An 18,350-nucleotide genomic window follows, 5' to 3' on the forward strand; every position below is an offset into this window, starting at 1 on the left:
GGGCGCCTATGGCCCTGCTGAAGGGAATGCTAGTTAACCCACGACCTGGAGTAATTCAATTTATGAAGAATTCTCTTGGTTTTAATACTATATTACTAAACTCAAATATTGGCTAATGAGGTTATTTGAAGAAAAAATAAAGTGTTTCAGAAATGGAAAGGCTTAATATGATTCCCTGTGTGTAGTTTGCCATCTAGTGTTAATTTGTGGAAATAAAAAAGGCAGGTACAATAATTTCCAAGCAGGCTCATCAGGTGGCAAAGGCATGGCTCACAGCAACATTTCCTTGTAACGGTATCAAGTCATACCCTAAGACCCTCTGAGGTTTGTTGAGGTGGGTGAGTAGGTGAGTTGGCTACTTCTAAGAAATCAGTTACTCTTGGAAAACAAAATAATTCTCAATCCTGGCTGTCTGATATTGTTACCTGAAAACTTAAAAAAAATATACAGATGGCCAGGCGATCCTCCAAACCTGGTCAGTCAGATCCACTCAGGAGGGACCCCAGCAGTGGACGATCTGTACACTCCCCAGGTGGTTCCCATGTGCAGCTGGAGGGGAAGGATCCCTGGGCAGGGGGGTTAAGATTGCACACCCTAGCTGTGTCACTGCAGGAGTGTCACCACTTACCTGTGTCACCTTAGCAGGGACATTGGGCTAATTAAATATGTGCTTTGGTACAATGAAAATAACTTCTCCTGGTGTTATTGTGAGGTTTAATTATCATGAATATTTAGTGCTTAACACAACACATGGTACAGTGCACTCAACAAATGCTAAATATCATAATATTTATTATCAAGGAAAATATTTTAAGAGCTAGAGGAAGAAACTAAGAAATGAACATATTACATATGGCATATTAGAGATTAGAACACATTACCTATGAAATATTTCCATTCTTCTTAAACAGGTAGCCTTGTGGGACTGAATGCTGATACCCAGCTCAATCTGAAGGGTGCCTCCTGAGACGCATGTTACTTCTTATCCAGTGCTGACCTAAAGTGATTTCCAATTATTTCCAATCTGTCTTTGGGTTCAAAATTTCCAATACCCTAGCAAATTTCACTTGTCTTCTTGAGTCAGATATCCTCTTCTGAAGTAAACAGAGAACAGAGTCACACCAACTACAGACATGGTGACAGTAAGCACAGCCATTTGTTGGGAGCAATTCCCAGAGAAAGGAGAATCACTGTGACCTTATCTTCACAATCATAAAAAAAATTAACCTATTATTACTGTAAGCTGTTCTGGGCAGAAGGAATATCACCTGAAAAGGTTCAGAGGAGGCCAGTGAAGAGCTAGTGGTCCAGTCTGGCAGGAGTATTCAGTAGGAATGTTAGGTGGGGTCGAATGATAAAAAAAAAAAACTTGGCTATGAAAAATTGGATGTGAAGACTAGGGAAAGAGAAACATCAAATATATCAAACGCTAAACTTGAAAGGGCAGAGAAAAATGAAAACGGTTGAGTAGCAGAAAATTCTGAGCAAAAATTCATTTGTTTTATTTGAGACATATTGAAATCAAGTAGAGGATGGTCAGAAGGGGGCATCCAGGAAAGAGCAGGGCAGGGTAGAGGTGGTGGCAGGGAAGGGGTGAAATTCAGAAAGGAAATATGGGCTGTAGGTCAAGATTTGGGAGTCAGTAGAATGGATATGATGATCGAAGTCATGGGGCATGAATGAGTTTCCCTAGAGTGACTTGATAGAAGAGAAACCACCAGCCCAGCCCGGTAGTGCAGGCTTGTAATCCAGCACTTGAGACGCCAAGGGGGTAGGATCCTTGAGCCCAGGAATTTGAGATTCAGCCTGGGCAACACAGCGACACCCCATGTCTTAAAAAAAAAAAAAATTGTTTAAATTAGCTGAGCATGGTGGCACCTGCCTGCAGGTCCAGCTACTCAGGAGGCTGAGGTGGTAGGACTGCTGGAACCCAGGAATTCAAGGTTGCAGTGAGCCATGATCAAGCCACTGCACCCTAGCCTGGGCAACAGAGTGAGACTCCATCTCAAAAAAAAGAAAAAGAAAATCCATCTGTTACTGGTAGACTTTTGCATTGTTTACCGTTTAGGGCTAATATAACAGAAAGCTACTAAGAACATAGTTGTATGTGTCTTTTGGTGATATATGTGTGCATATATGCTGAATAGGTGCAGAGGAATGAAGCTGCTGAATTCTACGACAAACAGATGATTAGCTTTAGTAGATACCACCAGAGTTTCCTAAAGTGGTTATACCAATGTACACCCCTGGCAATGGCATATGATGTTGGGGGGTAATTAAATTTATGTGTTCACTGGATTTATTATTTGCTTTAGCCATTCTGATGTATGTAGTGGTATAAGATTGTTTTAATTTGCATTTTGGAGATGACTAATAACATTGAACACTTTTACTTTTTTTATTGTTTGAATATACCATTTTGTGGAGTATGTAGTAAAATTATTTGCCTATTTTATAATTGGATCATCTTTTTTTTGCTACATAGGAGTTATTTATAGCCTCAGTATAATTTCTCAGATAGATGTATTGCAAACTCTGTGGGTTGCCCTTCTCTCTTAAAGGTATATTTTGATGATAGACCTATTAATGCAGCCCAATTTGTCAGTCTTTCTTTAGGGTTAGTGCTTTTTTGTATCCTGTTTTTTGTACCCTGTCTTTGCCTACCAAGGACAGGAAGATATGCTATCTTCTAGAAGCTTTCTTTCACCTTTTATTTTTAGGTCTAGGATCATCTGGAATTGATTTGTGTGCATGGCATGATGGGACCAATATTCTATGCTCTCCTTTAATATGGATATCCAACTGCTTCCATACCACTTATTGAAAAGACGACCATTTCCTTACTACATTGCAATGACATCATTTTCATCAACTAGATAGTTCTATACGTTTGGGTTTATTTCTGGATGCTCTGTCCCACCGGTCTATTTGTCTGCCTTGTCCTAATATCACTGTTTTAATTACAGAGCTCTACAAGTCTTGGTATCTAGTGGTCTAGTCTTCTAACATTGCTCTTCTGCTTTAAAATGGTTTTAGCTAATTTGGGCTCTCTATATTTCATATACATTTCAATCCTCCCTCTTTACTCCCTCCCCCAAGCATTGTTGAGATTTTCTTGAATCTGCAGATAAATTTGGGAACGATTGCCGTCTGGGCAATATTGAGTGTTCCAAACCATAAACATAGTATATTATGCCATTTACTATGATCTTTTATATTTTTCACAGCAATATTTTGGTTTTGTAGTTTTTCCTGTGTGGAGCTTTTACATTTTTTCAGAACAATTTCTAGGTATCTGATGGCTTTAAAAAACATTACTGTAACTGCTATCTTCACCAAATTCTATCTTAAGTATTGCTAGCTTATACAAATGCAGTTGAATTTTGTACAATGACCTTATCTCTAATGACATCGCTAAAGACACTAATTCTAATGGTTTGTCTGCAGATTCTTTTGGATTTTCTAAGTGGACAATCACATAGACTATGAAATATTTTTATTTCTAACAGTCAATCCCTCTATTTCCCTAATTTCCAGCTAAGGTTATAGATTTCCCTATGAGCAGTACTTTCACCAGTATCTCATACATTTTAGAACATTTATAAAACAAAGGACCATTAGATAGTTGAGGATGCTAAAAAATGAAAGAGAACAAATAAAAAATACAACCAAAGAACAAAAAGCAACTAAAAATTGAGGAACTTGAAAGGGACAATGCAGGACTTAGAATATGTTTTAAAATACATAAAAGAATATCATGAGAAAGATAACATATTTAGGCAATGAAATAAGAACAGAGTGATTTTTAAAAAGTTAATAGGTTGGAAGATAAAGTTATGGAAATCTCCTAGAAGCTAAAGCAAAGAGATTTTTTTTTTTTTTTTTTTTTTTGAGATGGAGTTGCACTCTTATTGACCAGGCTGGAGTACAGTGGCTTGATCTCGGCTCACTGCAACCTCCACCTCCCAAGTTCAAGCGATTCTCCTGCCTCAGCCTCCCGAGTAGCTGGGATTACAGGTGCCCGCCACCACGCCCAGCTAATTTTTAAATTTTTAGTAGAGATGAGGTTTCGCCATCTTAGCCAGGCTGGTCTTGAACTCCTGACCTCAGGTGATCCACCTGCCTCGGCCTCCCAAAGTGCTGGCATTACAGGCGTGAGCTACTGCACCCAGCCACAAAAAGATGTTAAACAGAGGAAATAAGTTGATAAATGTAGAGGGTTCAACAACTGAATAACAGAAATTCTGGAAAGAGAAGAAAGAGACTAAGGAAGCAGGGAAGTTACCAAAGAAACAAAACACTAAAGACTGGAGGAATTTCCAGCACAAAAAGACACAAAAAATTAACACAAAGAATGAAAAAGACGTAAGTCAATGATCATCCCAGGGAAATCAGAAAACTCTAGATAAAATCCTCAACAGAAAAGAATACACACCGATGGAGTGACTGGCAACGCTGAAAGCTCTGAGAGTGAAGCAATGCTTTAAAAATTCTGAGGGAAACATTGCTGCAACCTAGAGTTCTAGACCTAGGCAAACTATGAATGCAGCAAGCAGGAATAGACATCTGCTGATACCAGAGATCACAAAATTTTACCTCCCAAGTATCTTTCACAAGAAGCACTTGGAAGATGGGCTCATCAAAATGAGCTAAGAAAGACCCAGGATATGGAAAATTCAGCATAGAAGCAGAGGCAAGCCCTGAAGGATGGTGCAGCATACCTGGCCAGAAACCAGTTCAAACAGAAGAAAAGGAAAAGGGCCCCAAAAGGGCTATCTCCAGAGAGAAAAGAAAATAGTTCTCACACAACAGAATACTTGAGTATGGTGAACCAATGGAAAATAAAGTAGTTTTACAATCCTGGGAGAAATCTGTTAATTTCAGAAAGTATAAAAAGTTGCACAGGAAAGAAACTGTAATCTAACTTGTTAGCTAACCAATTCATAAAAGTCGTAAGTTAAACAATGGACATAATTTTAACAAAAAATTTTATATATCACTATTGTAGAAGGATGGAAAAGAGGACAGAAAAGCAACTCATGGAGTCTGCTTCCATAATACCAAGTTAACTGAGATGGAGTGAAGCCAATAAATAAAGATTTAGTAGAACATATCTATCCTTTTCAAAGATGGAGGTAAATACCAGCAACAACTGCTAAAAGAGTTTGAGGAGATAAACTAGGGTGGGATAGAATGGAACAGGAAAATGCTGGTTTTCATTCTGAACTGTGTAGCAGTATTTGAAATTTTAAACTATGTGTGTGACTAAATAGACAGTAATAAAAAGTATGTATTTTTTCTAAAGGAGGCAGGGTAAACACCGGGAACTGAGGTAAAAGGAAACAGTTTAAAATAATTATTTTTGTTTTCTTCAAACATGGTATTTTAGGCTCTAGACTAGATCTTAAAATTAAGGACAAATTAGTCAGAATAATACATATCCCAGGAAAACTTCTGACTTAGCATTGTAAACCAATTCTAAGAATGGCTGGTAATTCATAAGAAGCCAAATAATGCTTCACAAGTAAGCATAGGATAGAATGAACACAATTTTGTTAAAAGGCAAGTATATATATTTTATGTGTTTAAGTACATATATGTATATTTATGTATGTATCTGTGTATGTATACACATGCAGAAAGGTAATATACCCTGATACAACATATACATGTTAAGTCTAAGAAGTCCTGTTACTCAAAGAAATATTTTCAAATATTATTAGATAATTCACTTGTCAATCATCCTTTTTCAGCATCTAAAGAAATTTCAGACACAAAATATGCAATTGCATTTAGAATAAATAGATGTAAAAGCTATCATAGAAAAAATATGTTTTTAGAAAAGTTGGAAAGATTACAGGCAAAAAATAAGAACGTATATTAAATTACATTTGCAAGTTTCAAATATTTGTAACTCAACACAAAAACCTCTAAAAGTATGTTGGGTGCAATGGCTCACATCCGTAATCCCAGCACTTTGGAAGGCTGAGGCAGGAGGATCACTTGAGCCCAATGAGACCAGCCTAAGCAACATAGGAAGATTCTGTCTCTACAAAAACTAAAAAATTAGCCAGGCATGGTGGCATGTGCCTGTGGTTCCAGTTACTAGGGAGGCTGAGGTGGGAGGACTGCTTGAGCCCAGAAGGTTGAGACTGCAATGAATGGTGATCATGCCACTGCATTCCTGTTTGAGCAGAAGAGCAAGACACTGTCTTCAAAAAACAAAAACAAAACAAAGCCTCTAAAAGTAGTTTGAACTATTAACTTTAATAATGTAAATATCACGGCCTGGCTCGGTGGCTCACATCTGTAATCCCAGCACTTCGGGAGGCCAAGGAGCCTGGAAAACACAGGAAGACCCCATCTTTACAAAAATAAAATTAAAACATTAGTAGGGCGTGGTGGAATGAACTTATAGTCCCAGCTACTCAGGAGACTGAAAGAGGAGGATCACTTAAGCCCAGGAATTTAAGGATACAGTGAGCTATGACTGCACCACAGCACAGTCAGAGTGAGACCCTGGGCAACAGAGTGAGACCCTGAATCTAAAAATAATGATAATGATAATAATAAAAATATCAATTAATTTAAAGTTTTATTCATGATTGTCTTATTAAAATAAATTTAATTGCAAAAACAACCTGTCTTAGAATACAGTATCAGATGTTTTAAGTACATGTGATCAACAGTACAAATAATTATAGCACTCAAACCTTAGTATCACACATACTTAATATATTAGATATACACAACAATAAAATCACTCCCTACCTTGAAAACTTTATAGAAGCACTTTTAATTTTACAACACAAAGCTCAAACGAACCTACAATAAGTCTAGTAGTCTGTTTACATGCCAAGGGATAAGGCTGAACAATAAATTAACCCTTTAAAAATGTCTATGAACCAGTACAATTTTCTTTTTGAGTTCTGCAGAGCAATGACCACTAAGAAATATTTTTAAAGGCTGAAGAGAATCCAGCGGCAATGAAGTTAATTAAATAAGACTAAGAGAAAAATAAATAGTTCAATATTAACAATACAGTATATTTGCCAGCACAATCAAATCAGTATAAACACCTTTAAAACATGAATACTGAACTTAGTAAAATGTTATATTGTATCTAATTATGCAGATATCTGATGAGAGTGCTTTTTATTATAGAAATAGTTTCTTCTCTCTTACACAGGACTTTAAAGCAAATCCAAACAGAAAATTTAACTGTTTTGGAAAATGTATTCACTGCAGAAATGCCCACAATAAGCAATGCTATCTGATGGTATGCTGATGTGAAATGGCATGGTAACGTGAAATATAAAAAATTTAACTAGATAATTTTTACTTCAAACCTGAAGCAAAAGTACAGAATGCTGAGTTCATTACTTTATGTATCTATTGTAACTAGGAATTACTACCTTAAAAATATTCATTCTTACAATGTTTGTTTTTAGTTGCCTAGATATGTAATGGGCCAGGTGCTATATGAACACTGAAGAATAAAACAAAAAAGGTTCTCTGCAAAGAAAAAAACGTTGGCCTAAGGTACTCAGTATATCCTTACATATTTAATTATATATGGTTTTTGAAACTAAAGAGAAATGTTTTTCCAAACAGTTAACTTTCTAAGTGGGTGTCTCTGCACCTATATAGTAAGTCAAAATTTCAGGGGACCATAGATATTTAGAAACACAAAATTGCTAATTGACTTTTTCAGTTGATGTTATATTTATCAACTGTACTTCCTAGGTATGTTTCCTAAAGTACATCCTTACATGCAAAATCTTTTAAATCAGTGAAACAAACATTATGTCAATTCTTGCAAACCTAGACATAGTAAAATAAGAAACAAGTTCCAAATTTTTGACCTGGACAAAGAGAATTTAAACCAAGCATATCATACATCCAAAACACATATCCATTGATGAGTCACCAAACCTGGGGAAAAGCAACTGGGACTGACTATGAGGCTGCCGTAATTAATCGTCGTCGTCTCGTTGCAAAGGTATAACCTGAATTTCTTTGGCTATCCTTTCTGCTAATATTCTATTATTTGCAGCAATTACTCTTCGTGACATCAAATCAAATGGTCCACCTAAAAGCAAACAAGTATGAAAAATAATTTTATCTGGTACAAAAATAATTCATATAAAACAAGTATAGCAATATGTACTATGGTCACATAACATTTTAATACTTTCAGTTTTCTTAAACAAAAATCTACTCTGTTACACTTCTACAACGTGTAAGCTTAGATAATATATAATTAAGTTTCTAAGCATAATTTTTGAGTAAATAATGAAGTCATACCAGTTAGAAATTGTCATATTTTCTCTATTTCTATTTTTGTGCATTCTTATTACCTCTTTATTAAGAATCTATGGACAGAAAATGTGAATCCAATGCATTTTCATACCACTGTCCTTCCCATTTCCTCATTTCTTTGTTGCCGTTCTCCCAGATCACTGGTGAATTCTTTCAACCAGATTCACCCTTCGGTTTAAAATTTTCACCATCAGTTGAAAGCAATTATTTAACTTCTCTAGTCTCAACACAGAAAGTGATGGTGGAGGAAGTCCATCATCAACTATCACCATTGTCACCATTCAAAGAGCTCTGGGTATAAGCCTCAGACTCAGTGACTGTCTAGGCCAAGGGTGTCCAATATTTTGGCTACCTTGGGCCACACTGGAAGAATAAGAATTGTCTTGGGCCACACATAAAATACACTAGCACTAATGATGGCTGGTGAGCTTAAAAAAAAATTTTTTTAATCGCAAAAAACTCATTATGTTTTAAGAAAGTTTACAAAGTTGTGTTGGGCCACATTCAAAGCCATCCTGAGCCACATGTGGCCCATGGACTGCAGGTTGGACAAACTTGGGTCTAGGCTTTTTCTACAGCCTTTCAGGAGTACCTGAAACTCACACTAGAAAAGGATTAGCCATTTATCATTGTAAGTCTCACATTACCATTACCTCTTAACCTTACCTCTATCTCCTGAAGCTTATTTTGATTTTGCACACAATTACATAGCTTGTTTCTGCTTCAAAAGCTGCAGTATAACATATATCAAAAAGTTTTTTAAATTCTACATATGGACAAAAGTCCAACAGATGTGTAGAGATCTGCTTCACTCTCCATAATTTTACCTGTAACATCCATTAGCACGCCACCAGCTTCAGTAACAATAATGCCAGCTCCTGCAACATCCCAGCAGTGAATTCCCATTTCATAATACGCATCTGCTCCGCCAGTTGCCACAAGGCACATGTTAACAGCTGCTGTTCCAACACTCCGGATCCTAACAAATAGAATTTAGAAATAAAATTGGAAAAAATAATCCTTTCAAGTAAGATATTCCTCCTTAACTTCACTTTAAGCGTCGACTGAAGAAACTTGGAACAATCTAGAGGATAAAGATTTTAAGAGGTGATATCTAATTGTAAAGTAAAAATATGTATAAATCTAATTATCATCGTATATTATATAAATCACAAAACCCTCACAAAGCAATAATAAGATAAACATTAAAACAATAATTTTTCATAAAAAATAAAGATAATGCTTAATTCTACAATAATGAAATGCAAGTATATTAATATTTGTCTAAATCCAGCTACTAAAGCTTATATTATTTTACACACATATACACATACCCACAATGCAAATAGTCTCTAGGAGGTGTAAAATATCATGGTATGGGTCATTTTCAACTGGGTGTGCGTCATACATGTGCCTAAAGCAACAACAGCATGCCAGGCTCTGCACAGATCTAAGCCTGCCTTGGAAAATTACTGCAGGTTTGCCCTCTCATAGCACCTCTTCCTTGAATACAAGTTAAGTTGAATGTGAATACACTTGATAACAATTATAGTAATAATTTATTCGGTAAAGAATCAATGTTAAAATTAATGGGTGAAAGTCTGATATTTACAGAGTGTCAAAGTGTCTCTCCACAAGATACCTAATAAGTACAATGGAAAAATAGCATCTTTACAATGGTCTACCATTACCAAGTGATCCAAGTTAATATCACTCATAATGGGACAAAAAGAAATGTGCCTGATAAAATGCACTGAGAAGGACAGAACATTACTTTTGTGGCATTCCTGCCAAAAATCCATGATCCAAACATAATCATGAGGAAACTAGACAAATTCAAATTCAAGAGACAGACTACAAAATAATTGGCCTATACTTCTGAAAAATGTCAAGGTCATAAAAGACAAAGACTAAGCAAGTTCTAAATTAAAGGAAATTGAGGAGAAATGACAACTAAATGCAATACATGACTCTAGATTGGACGTCGGATTAAAATTTTCAAAATTTGAATAAAGTCTTTATATTAGATTATGTATCCATGTCAATTCCCTTACTTTTATCATTGTACTGTGGCTATGTTAGACCATGTCCCTTTTATTAAAGACATACACGCTGAAATGTGTATTTAGAAGACAAACGTCATCATGTCTACAAGTTACTTTCAAGTGGTTTTTACAGAAATTCCTTCTGCAACTGTTTAAAGCGATGGTAATAAGGGAGTGAGTTCTGTTCAATGAGATCTTTCACAGTTTATTTATTTAAAAACATGGAAAACTGATGACTAATGTGGCATTTGTTTTATATCTCAAAAATAAAAATAAAAATAATTGCACCTAAGTACATCCTTTATGCCAAAGAAATTTTAAAAAGGATTAGAATAACATGATGTCATTGATTTGGCATGTTTTCCATCATATGTTTTTGAAGCACATTAAATTTGAGAAAGTAGTAGTAAATGCACCAAATTTCCACAGATGTTTGTTTCCCAGATAAATAAAATCAGATTAACTTTAGTGGCAGTTTTTTAATTATAAAGAAAAGTGCATTTCCCCACTTCTCCCATGAGATATGTGATATTTGATATCTCATATCATAGAATACAAATACCAAGGTCTTTCATAATTAATTCCCTGGTATTCTATTCAGATATAGAATCCTAGGCTAGCTGAACAACAGTGATATCTATTAGCAGTGCTTCTGTCAATTCTAATGGGCACCATGGAATCTCAAGCAAATGGTCTTACAATCAGCAAAAGAATATTCTTTTATGGAAAATACTACGAAAGGATTACCAAACAGATTACTTAACTACCAGGTAATTAAGACTATGGTGTAGATTCTGCACTATGTGTTCTGAATCCTATCTTATGTGGTCCTCCTATGCAGCTAACATGGTATATTGTAAAAAGGATTATGTTTGATGTCACAAAGATTTGAGTTTGCTCCCATGTCATGTCATGTCATCAAATAAGGATTCCAATTTACTTTAGACAAATGTAGTAATGACTACAGCTAATATTTGTAAAGCACCTAGCAGAGTACCTAGCATATAAAATGTCCATAATAAAAATAGCTATTTTTATGATAAAATTGTTCTCTAAACCATGATGTCAGAAAATATCATATACCATACATAGTGCATTTCACCTACATGAATTCTTGAAAATTAAACAAAGGAAATGGATCCAGAATAACGTACTTTGCCTCATAAATGTTGGTTCTTAGGAAACTATTAGACTGTTTCTGCTTATTTAAAGCATTCATTCAGGTTATAACTCTCTTTAGTTTCATTGTTTTATATAAGTGATTCTGAAATCTCATTGCAAAACTGAAGAATCAGCTGACTGCAAAAGATCATAAAAGCAATCAGTAAGTCAGTACTTCTTAGTAATATTTTCCTGGTTATACTTTTGAAAAAAATCTGAAGTAAAAATTAGTTTTTATTGCAGCCAACAGCAAAATTAAAGGTTAAAGTTGTAAACCTCTTGCAACTCTTTTATGAGTAACATAACCATTTTATAGCCCATGGTTAAAGTCCTTGCTTCAAGACAGCACCCTGTAGCAGCAAGTTTATTGCCCTTCTCTCAAGGGCATCCTTCTGGGAGGTTCTGTAGCTATTTGACAGAGGCTCTCTTTTATTTTACTCATTACTATATAGACCACATATGCATAGTACATAATTAGTTTGTACATGGTCAACCTATATTTTGAAGGGTCTGACTTCTAAGAGAAGTCCAATACTGAAGAAAGAGATGATCTGGGAGCCAGGATTCTAGCCCTATTTCTATCCAGCTGTGCAATCTCAAGCAGCCACATCACCCACTTGAACCTCAGTCAACTCATCTACAAAATAAGGCTGGATTATTAGATGATCTTTGATCAGTTCTAAGACTCTTATAATATTTTCACAAAGAAAAAGATAGAAATAGTAGGTGGTGAAAATATTATCTGTTGTTATTTACATTCACCAGATTTTGTTCAATAAAGGATTTTTATTATGATTTTTCATATAAACAACTATGGTCAAAGAAATACTATTTAATGGCCGGGTGCGGTGGCTCACGCCTGTAATCCCAGCACTTTGGGAGGCCAAGGCGGGTGAATCACGAGGTCAAGAGATCGAGACCATCGGCTAACATGGTGAAACCCCATCTCTACTAAAAATACAAAAAATTAGCCGGGCGTGGTGGTGGGCACCTGTAGTCCCAGCTAGTCCGGAGACAAAGGCAGGACAATCACTTGAACCCCGGAGGCGGAGGTTGCAGTGAGCCAAGACTGCACCATTGCACTCCAGCCTGGTGAGAGAGTTAGACTCCATCTCAGAAAAAAAATAAAAAATAAAAAATAATATATAGCATTAACTATATTAAAGTTAAGGACCTCAAACCTTTAGCTTTTCTTGAAGATTTAAGGATAAAAGTAAGGATAAATATTTCCTTTTAATTTCTTCATTTATTAAACTATCATTACAGAGGGACTCTGAGATTTGGAGAATAATGGCATGCCGATTTTGAAACTCCCAGTATATCCTCCCGGAAAATAATAAAATGAAATCAACCAGGAGGACAAATAAAACCCATAGGACCCATTCCTTCAGCTAGAAATCAGGAAACACAAACTCTCAAACTACCTCTAAGTAGAAGAAAAACAAACAGATAAATTCTAACAGAGCACCGGAAGCCCGTAGATACACAGAGTAGGGCAGAAAAGGCAGAAAAGACTTTGTGAGAAAGAACTAGGAGGAGCAGAGGACCCACAGGGAACAAAGACAAAACCACCCTCAGAAAAGAGTCAGTGAGACAATAAACACAAAAACAAAAACACTGAGCACAGATCAGCACTTGGTAATTCATAGTCCTGGCTACAGGTAAGGGGCTAGAAAACACTCAGAACCTGACCAGGCAGCCTCAGAAAAGCTGTGATTCTGAAGGAGAATCAGATAAGATAGCAGAGATGGTACTCCTTGGAAATGAGTGAAGGAAAAGTAGGAACTAAGAGTGAAAACTTAAGGATCCTGCAGAAATGAATCGCACAGAAAGGCACAACTGGCAAAATAAGAAATTCGGAAAGCAGGAACCCTGATCAGAAAACGAAGTGAAAATAGAAGAAGGTAGACCACATTCACACAAAACTACTGCAAAACATCAGATGCTGTTAATAAAATGTTTTTTTTTTTCTTTTTGCTGTAAAGTCTCACCCCCAAAACCAACAATGAAGGGGAAGAAAATGAGTATCAATCCAATCCGAATTAAATATTTTCAAACAAAAACTTGTGAATACTGAAAAAAATGTTACATCAGCGATATAGAAACTAAGAGCAGAAATGGACCAAAATACATACATAAAACAAGATGACTGAACTCAGGAAAGAAATGGGGGGGAAATAAAAGACAAAATTATGTCAGGAATGAAGAATAAATTACAAGGTGCCAATAAAAGAACAGATGAAAAGAAAACTTAATAAAGAGAAATTAGGAAAAGCAATAAAAGAAAGAAGTAAAAAGAGACAGAGATAAAATGGCTGAAATGAAGACACAAAGGAGATGGAGCATTCCTACTGGTGTCTTTAAAGAAAAAAATAACAGAAGTGCACTAGTACTTAAACTATATCTTAAGGAAACTTCCCAGAAATTAAAAAGACATGAACCTATATACTGAAACAGATAACTGACCCAGAATGAGCAATTCTAAGATATATCCTTTAAAAACTGTTAGCCAAAAATTAAGGGGAAAAAAACAGCCTCCAGTTAAAAGATAAAATAATGTAAAAGCCAAGAAAAATTAGATTTGCATCAGATTTCTCAAAAACAATATACAAAGCAAGGCAACAGTGAGAGAACATTTTCAAGAAATTTGTACTTTCATTAATGATACTATATCCAGCCAAGCTGTCCTTCAAGTCTCAAGGCCACAGAAAAGCATTTTGGAAAATACCCAAACTGAGGGAAAAATGTGCACATGTGCCCTCCCCCAAGGAATCTACTAGAGGACGAATTTCATCCAATTAAAAACATGCCTGGAACACTTCACGAAAGGACTGTGAGCATTTTATAATGTCAAATGAAGAACTAGGATCAAAAAGCAGGGTCATGGGTTGAAGAATATGTAAATATAATATGTTCTGGCAAAGTAGACAGAATGCAACTTCAAAAATGGGATAAAGAGAGAGAGAAGGGGAATGGGAGACTGTTACATAGGCAATAGGTGAAGCCAAAACATTCTAGATAGTAAATAGTTAAGTAAGAAAAGAATATTAAAGGTACTATAAAAGTTTTATTACGAAAGAAACCTGCTGGAATAAAACATAATCTTTATAAATACAAAAAGAAATTTTAAAAGAGGCAGAGAAGGCACATCAAATGAACACAGTAACTATAATGTCATACAGACACTAATTATAACACACAATAATATAAAAGAATTGAGACAAAAGCAGTCATATCAGTAAATCAATAGGCCTAACCTATCTGTTAAAAGAAAAAGATTTTCAAATTGACTTATGAAGTGAAATTCCATGCAATACTGTATACGACAGGCATGCTTCAAATGCAGTGGTTCAAAGGACTAAAAATAAAAGGGTGGACAAAGATTTATCAGGCAAACGAAAAATAAGAAAGCAGGGGCTGGGCGCAGTGGCTCACGCCTGTAATCCCAGAATTTTGGGAGGCAGAGGTGGGTGGATCACTTGAGGTCAGGAGTTCCAGAACAGCCTGGCCAACATGGCGAAACCCTGTCTCTACTAAAAATACAAAAGCCGGGCATGGTGGTGCGTACCTATAATCCCAGCTACTCGGGAGGCTGAGACAGGAGAACTGCTTGAACCTAGGAGGCGCAGGTTGCAGTGAACTGAGATTGTGCCACTGCACTCCAGCCTGGGTGACAGAGGGAGACTCTGTCTCAAAAAAGAAAGAAAGAAAGAAAGAAAGCAAGCAAGCAAGCAAGCAGGAATTGCAATTCTGATGTCAAAGTAAATTTCAAGCACAAAAACATGAAACAAGACAAGGAATACGTAAAAATTACACAATAAACTATGTATATAACTATTATGAATAAACATCAAATAACACAGCTTCCACCTACATAAAATAAGAGTTGCAAGAAGAAATACAGAGAAACACACTAATAATAAAAGACTGATACATCAGAGACTCTCAGTATAAGACAGGGCAAATAGACAAAAAAATTAATTAGGTAAATCTTTTGGCTACATACTGAATGTCATACCCTGGAAATAGGGAATTATACTATTTTTCAGTGCATATGAAACTTACAAAAATTGATCACAGAATAGGGCACAAAGAAACCATCAGGAGGTTTCAGAAAGCAGAATTGTTATAATGTAATAAAACTAGAGATTAAAGATGAAATTTTTAAACATCCAAAAAGGTGTCTGCTATGGTTGAATGTTTGTCCCCTCCAAAACGAATGTTGAAACTTAATCCCCAGTGTGGCAGTATTGGTGTGGGGGCCTTTTAAGAGGTATTAGGTCATGAGGGCTTTGCCTTCTAGGTTCATGGCTTATAGCTTAAGGGCGGGGTGATGCTGATAACAAACAGAAGCGGCTTTGAAATGGGTAATAGGTAGAAGACAGAAGAATTCAGAGGAGCTAGAAAATGCCTGCATTTCCGTGAATGAAGCATTAAGGGAGATTTTGGTGAGGGCTTAGAAGACAAGGCCAGGGAAAGTTTGGAATGCCTTAGAGACTGAGTTAAGTAGCTCTGACCAGAATGCTGATAGAAATAGGAACAGTATTCTGATGTGGTCTCAGATAAAACTGAGGAACAAGGTATCGGATCCTGGAGGAAAGGCCATCCTGGTTATAAACTGGCAAAGAACTTGTCTGAACTGTTTCCATGACTGAGGGTTTCTTTTTTTTTTTGTTTTTGAGACAGAGTCTCGCTCTGTCACCCAGGCTGGAGTGCAGTGACACGATCTCGGCTCACTGCAAGCTCCACCTCCCACTTTCACGCCATTCTCCTGCCTCAGCCTCTGGAGTAGCTGGGACTACAGGCGCCCGCCACCACGCCTGGCTAATTTTTTGTATTTTCAGTAGAGACAGGGTTTCACCGTGTTAGCCAGGATGGTCTCGATCTCCTGACCTCGTGATCCACTCGCCTCAGCCTCCCGAAGTGCTGGGATTACAGGTGTGAGCCACCGCGGACAGCCGACTGACAGGGTTTCTTGAAAGCCTAAACTTGAGAGTAATGAATTAGGGTATCTGGCAGAAAAAATTTCTAAACAAATTATAGAAGTAGCTGCATGGTTACTTTTGACCATTTATGCTGAGATTTGCAAGCAAAGAAGTAATTTAAAGACAAATTTATAATTAAAGGGGAAGCAGAGTGGCCAGATGCAGTGGCTCACACTTATAATGCCAGCATTTTGGGAAGCCAACTTGGGCAGATCGCTTGAGCCCAGGAGTTGGAGATCAGCCTGGGCAGCGTGGCGAAACCCATTTCTACACAAAATACCAAAAATATAAAAATTAACTGGATATGGTGATGCAAACCTGTGGTCCCAGCTACTTGGGAGGCTGAAGTGGGAGGACTGCTTGAGCCCAGGAGGTTGAGGCTGCAGTGAGCTAACTGCACCACTGCAATCCAGCCTGGGCAACAGAATGAGAACCCATCTCCAAAAAACAAAACAAACAAACAAACAACCAAAAAGAAAGGAAGCACAGCAAAAAAATTTGGAAAACTCTCAGCCTGGCCAAGTAAAGAGTGAAAAGGTGTGCTCAAAGAAGGAAACCAAGGGTTAGCCAGGAACCATTTGCTAAACAGACTAGCACAGCTACAAGGCAGCCAGGTGTTATTTCTAAAGACAATGAAAGAAAGAACCTGAACGCATTTGAGATCTTCAAGGCTGCCCCTCCCTTTACAGGCCCAAAGGAGGGCAGCATGGTTTCATGGAACAGGCCTGGGATACTCTCCAATGCTGACTGCCCAGGGCCACCCTAGACTGTGCTCCCTACATCCCAGCCAAGGTCAAGTGACCCTAGGTGTGGCTTATACCACATCTCTACAAGGTGTAAGTTGTAAATGTTAGCAGTATGAAACTGATTCTGCAAGCTTGCATAAAGGAAGAGCTGTGGAGGCTTTCCAGCCTCCACTTGGCCTCAAAGATTGTCCTCAGAAGCCTGGGAGCCCAGGAACAGACTTGTCTCAAGGGCAGAGCCACAGTGGAACTGTGGGGTTAGTGGTAGCTGAGAATCTCCACCAAGGTAAAGCCTAGTAGAGCCCAGGAAGTAAGGCCACCACAGAGAGTCCCCACTAGGGTAATGCCTAACTAGTGGAGCCATGAAAGCAGGACCACCACCTGGGCCTCAGAACTGTGGAGTCACCAGCAGCACGCAAGGTACACCTTGGAAAGCTTCAGGCACTGGACTCCAACCTGTGCCAGTAGCCATATGGGCTGTACCCTGCAAAGCCACAGGGGCAGGGCTGCCAGAGGCCTTTACCCAGCCCTCGACCCCAGTGTCTCCATGAGGTGGTACATGCAGTCAAAAGTGATTATTTTTCAGCTTTAAGATTTCATGTCTGCCCTGCTGGAATTCTGGACTTGCCTAGGGCCTGTTCTTTCTTTGCCTAATTTTCCCTTTTGGAATGGGAATGCCTGTCTTATGCCTGTGTCACTACTGTGTCTTTGAAGCAGATAGCTTGTTTTGATTTCACAGGCTCACAAATGAGACTGTGGACTTTAAACTTTTAAGTTCGTGATAGAACAAGTGAAGACTTTGGGACCCTGGGGATGGAATGAGTGTATTTGTATGGAAAAAGACAAATCTGGGGAGTGTCAGGGGTGGAATGCTGTGGTCTGAATGTTTCTTCCCTCCAAAACTCATGTTGAAACTTAATCTCCAATCTAGCAGTATCAAAAGGTGGGGTCTCTAAGAGAGATATGCCCTCATGAATGGATTAATCCACTCATGGGTTAATAGATTAATGAGTCATCATAGGACTAGGACTGGTGGCTTTATAAGGAGAAGAATAGAGACCTGAGCTAGCATGCTCAGCCCCACCATGTCACAT

General features: G+C 37.4%; 1 protein-coding gene across 6 annotated transcripts in view; it reads right to left on the minus strand.

Annotated features, from left to right (window-relative positions):
• Positions 1-6,578: 6,578 nt before the first annotated feature.
• The window catches only part of LOC129486550 (inositol monophosphatase 1), a 28,382-nt gene continuing 16,610 nt past the window's right edge, over positions 6,579-18,350 (minus strand). For 5 of the 6 annotated variants that reach the window (XM_055286618.2, XM_055286620.2, XM_063643356.1 and 2 more), the window contains 2 exons: positions 9,150-9,301; positions 6,579-8,092 (listed from right to left, as the gene is read on the minus strand). In XM_055286618.2, coding sequence (XP_055142593.1) covers positions 7,977-8,092; positions 9,150-9,301 — 268 coding nt within the window. In that variant the 3' untranslated portion in view covers positions 6,579-7,976. Of the gene's footprint in view, positions 8,093-9,149; positions 9,302-18,350 lie in introns of those variants that run through there. The other variant, XM_063643357.1, reaches the window with a different exon arrangement.

This window comes from Symphalangus syndactylus, chromosome 7 (genome assembly GCF_028878055.3).
Source record: "Symphalangus syndactylus isolate Jambi chromosome 7, NHGRI_mSymSyn1-v2.1_pri, whole genome shotgun sequence".
In the NCBI taxonomy this organism is placed as follows: domain Eukaryota; kingdom Metazoa; phylum Chordata; class Mammalia; order Primates; family Hylobatidae; genus Symphalangus; species Symphalangus syndactylus.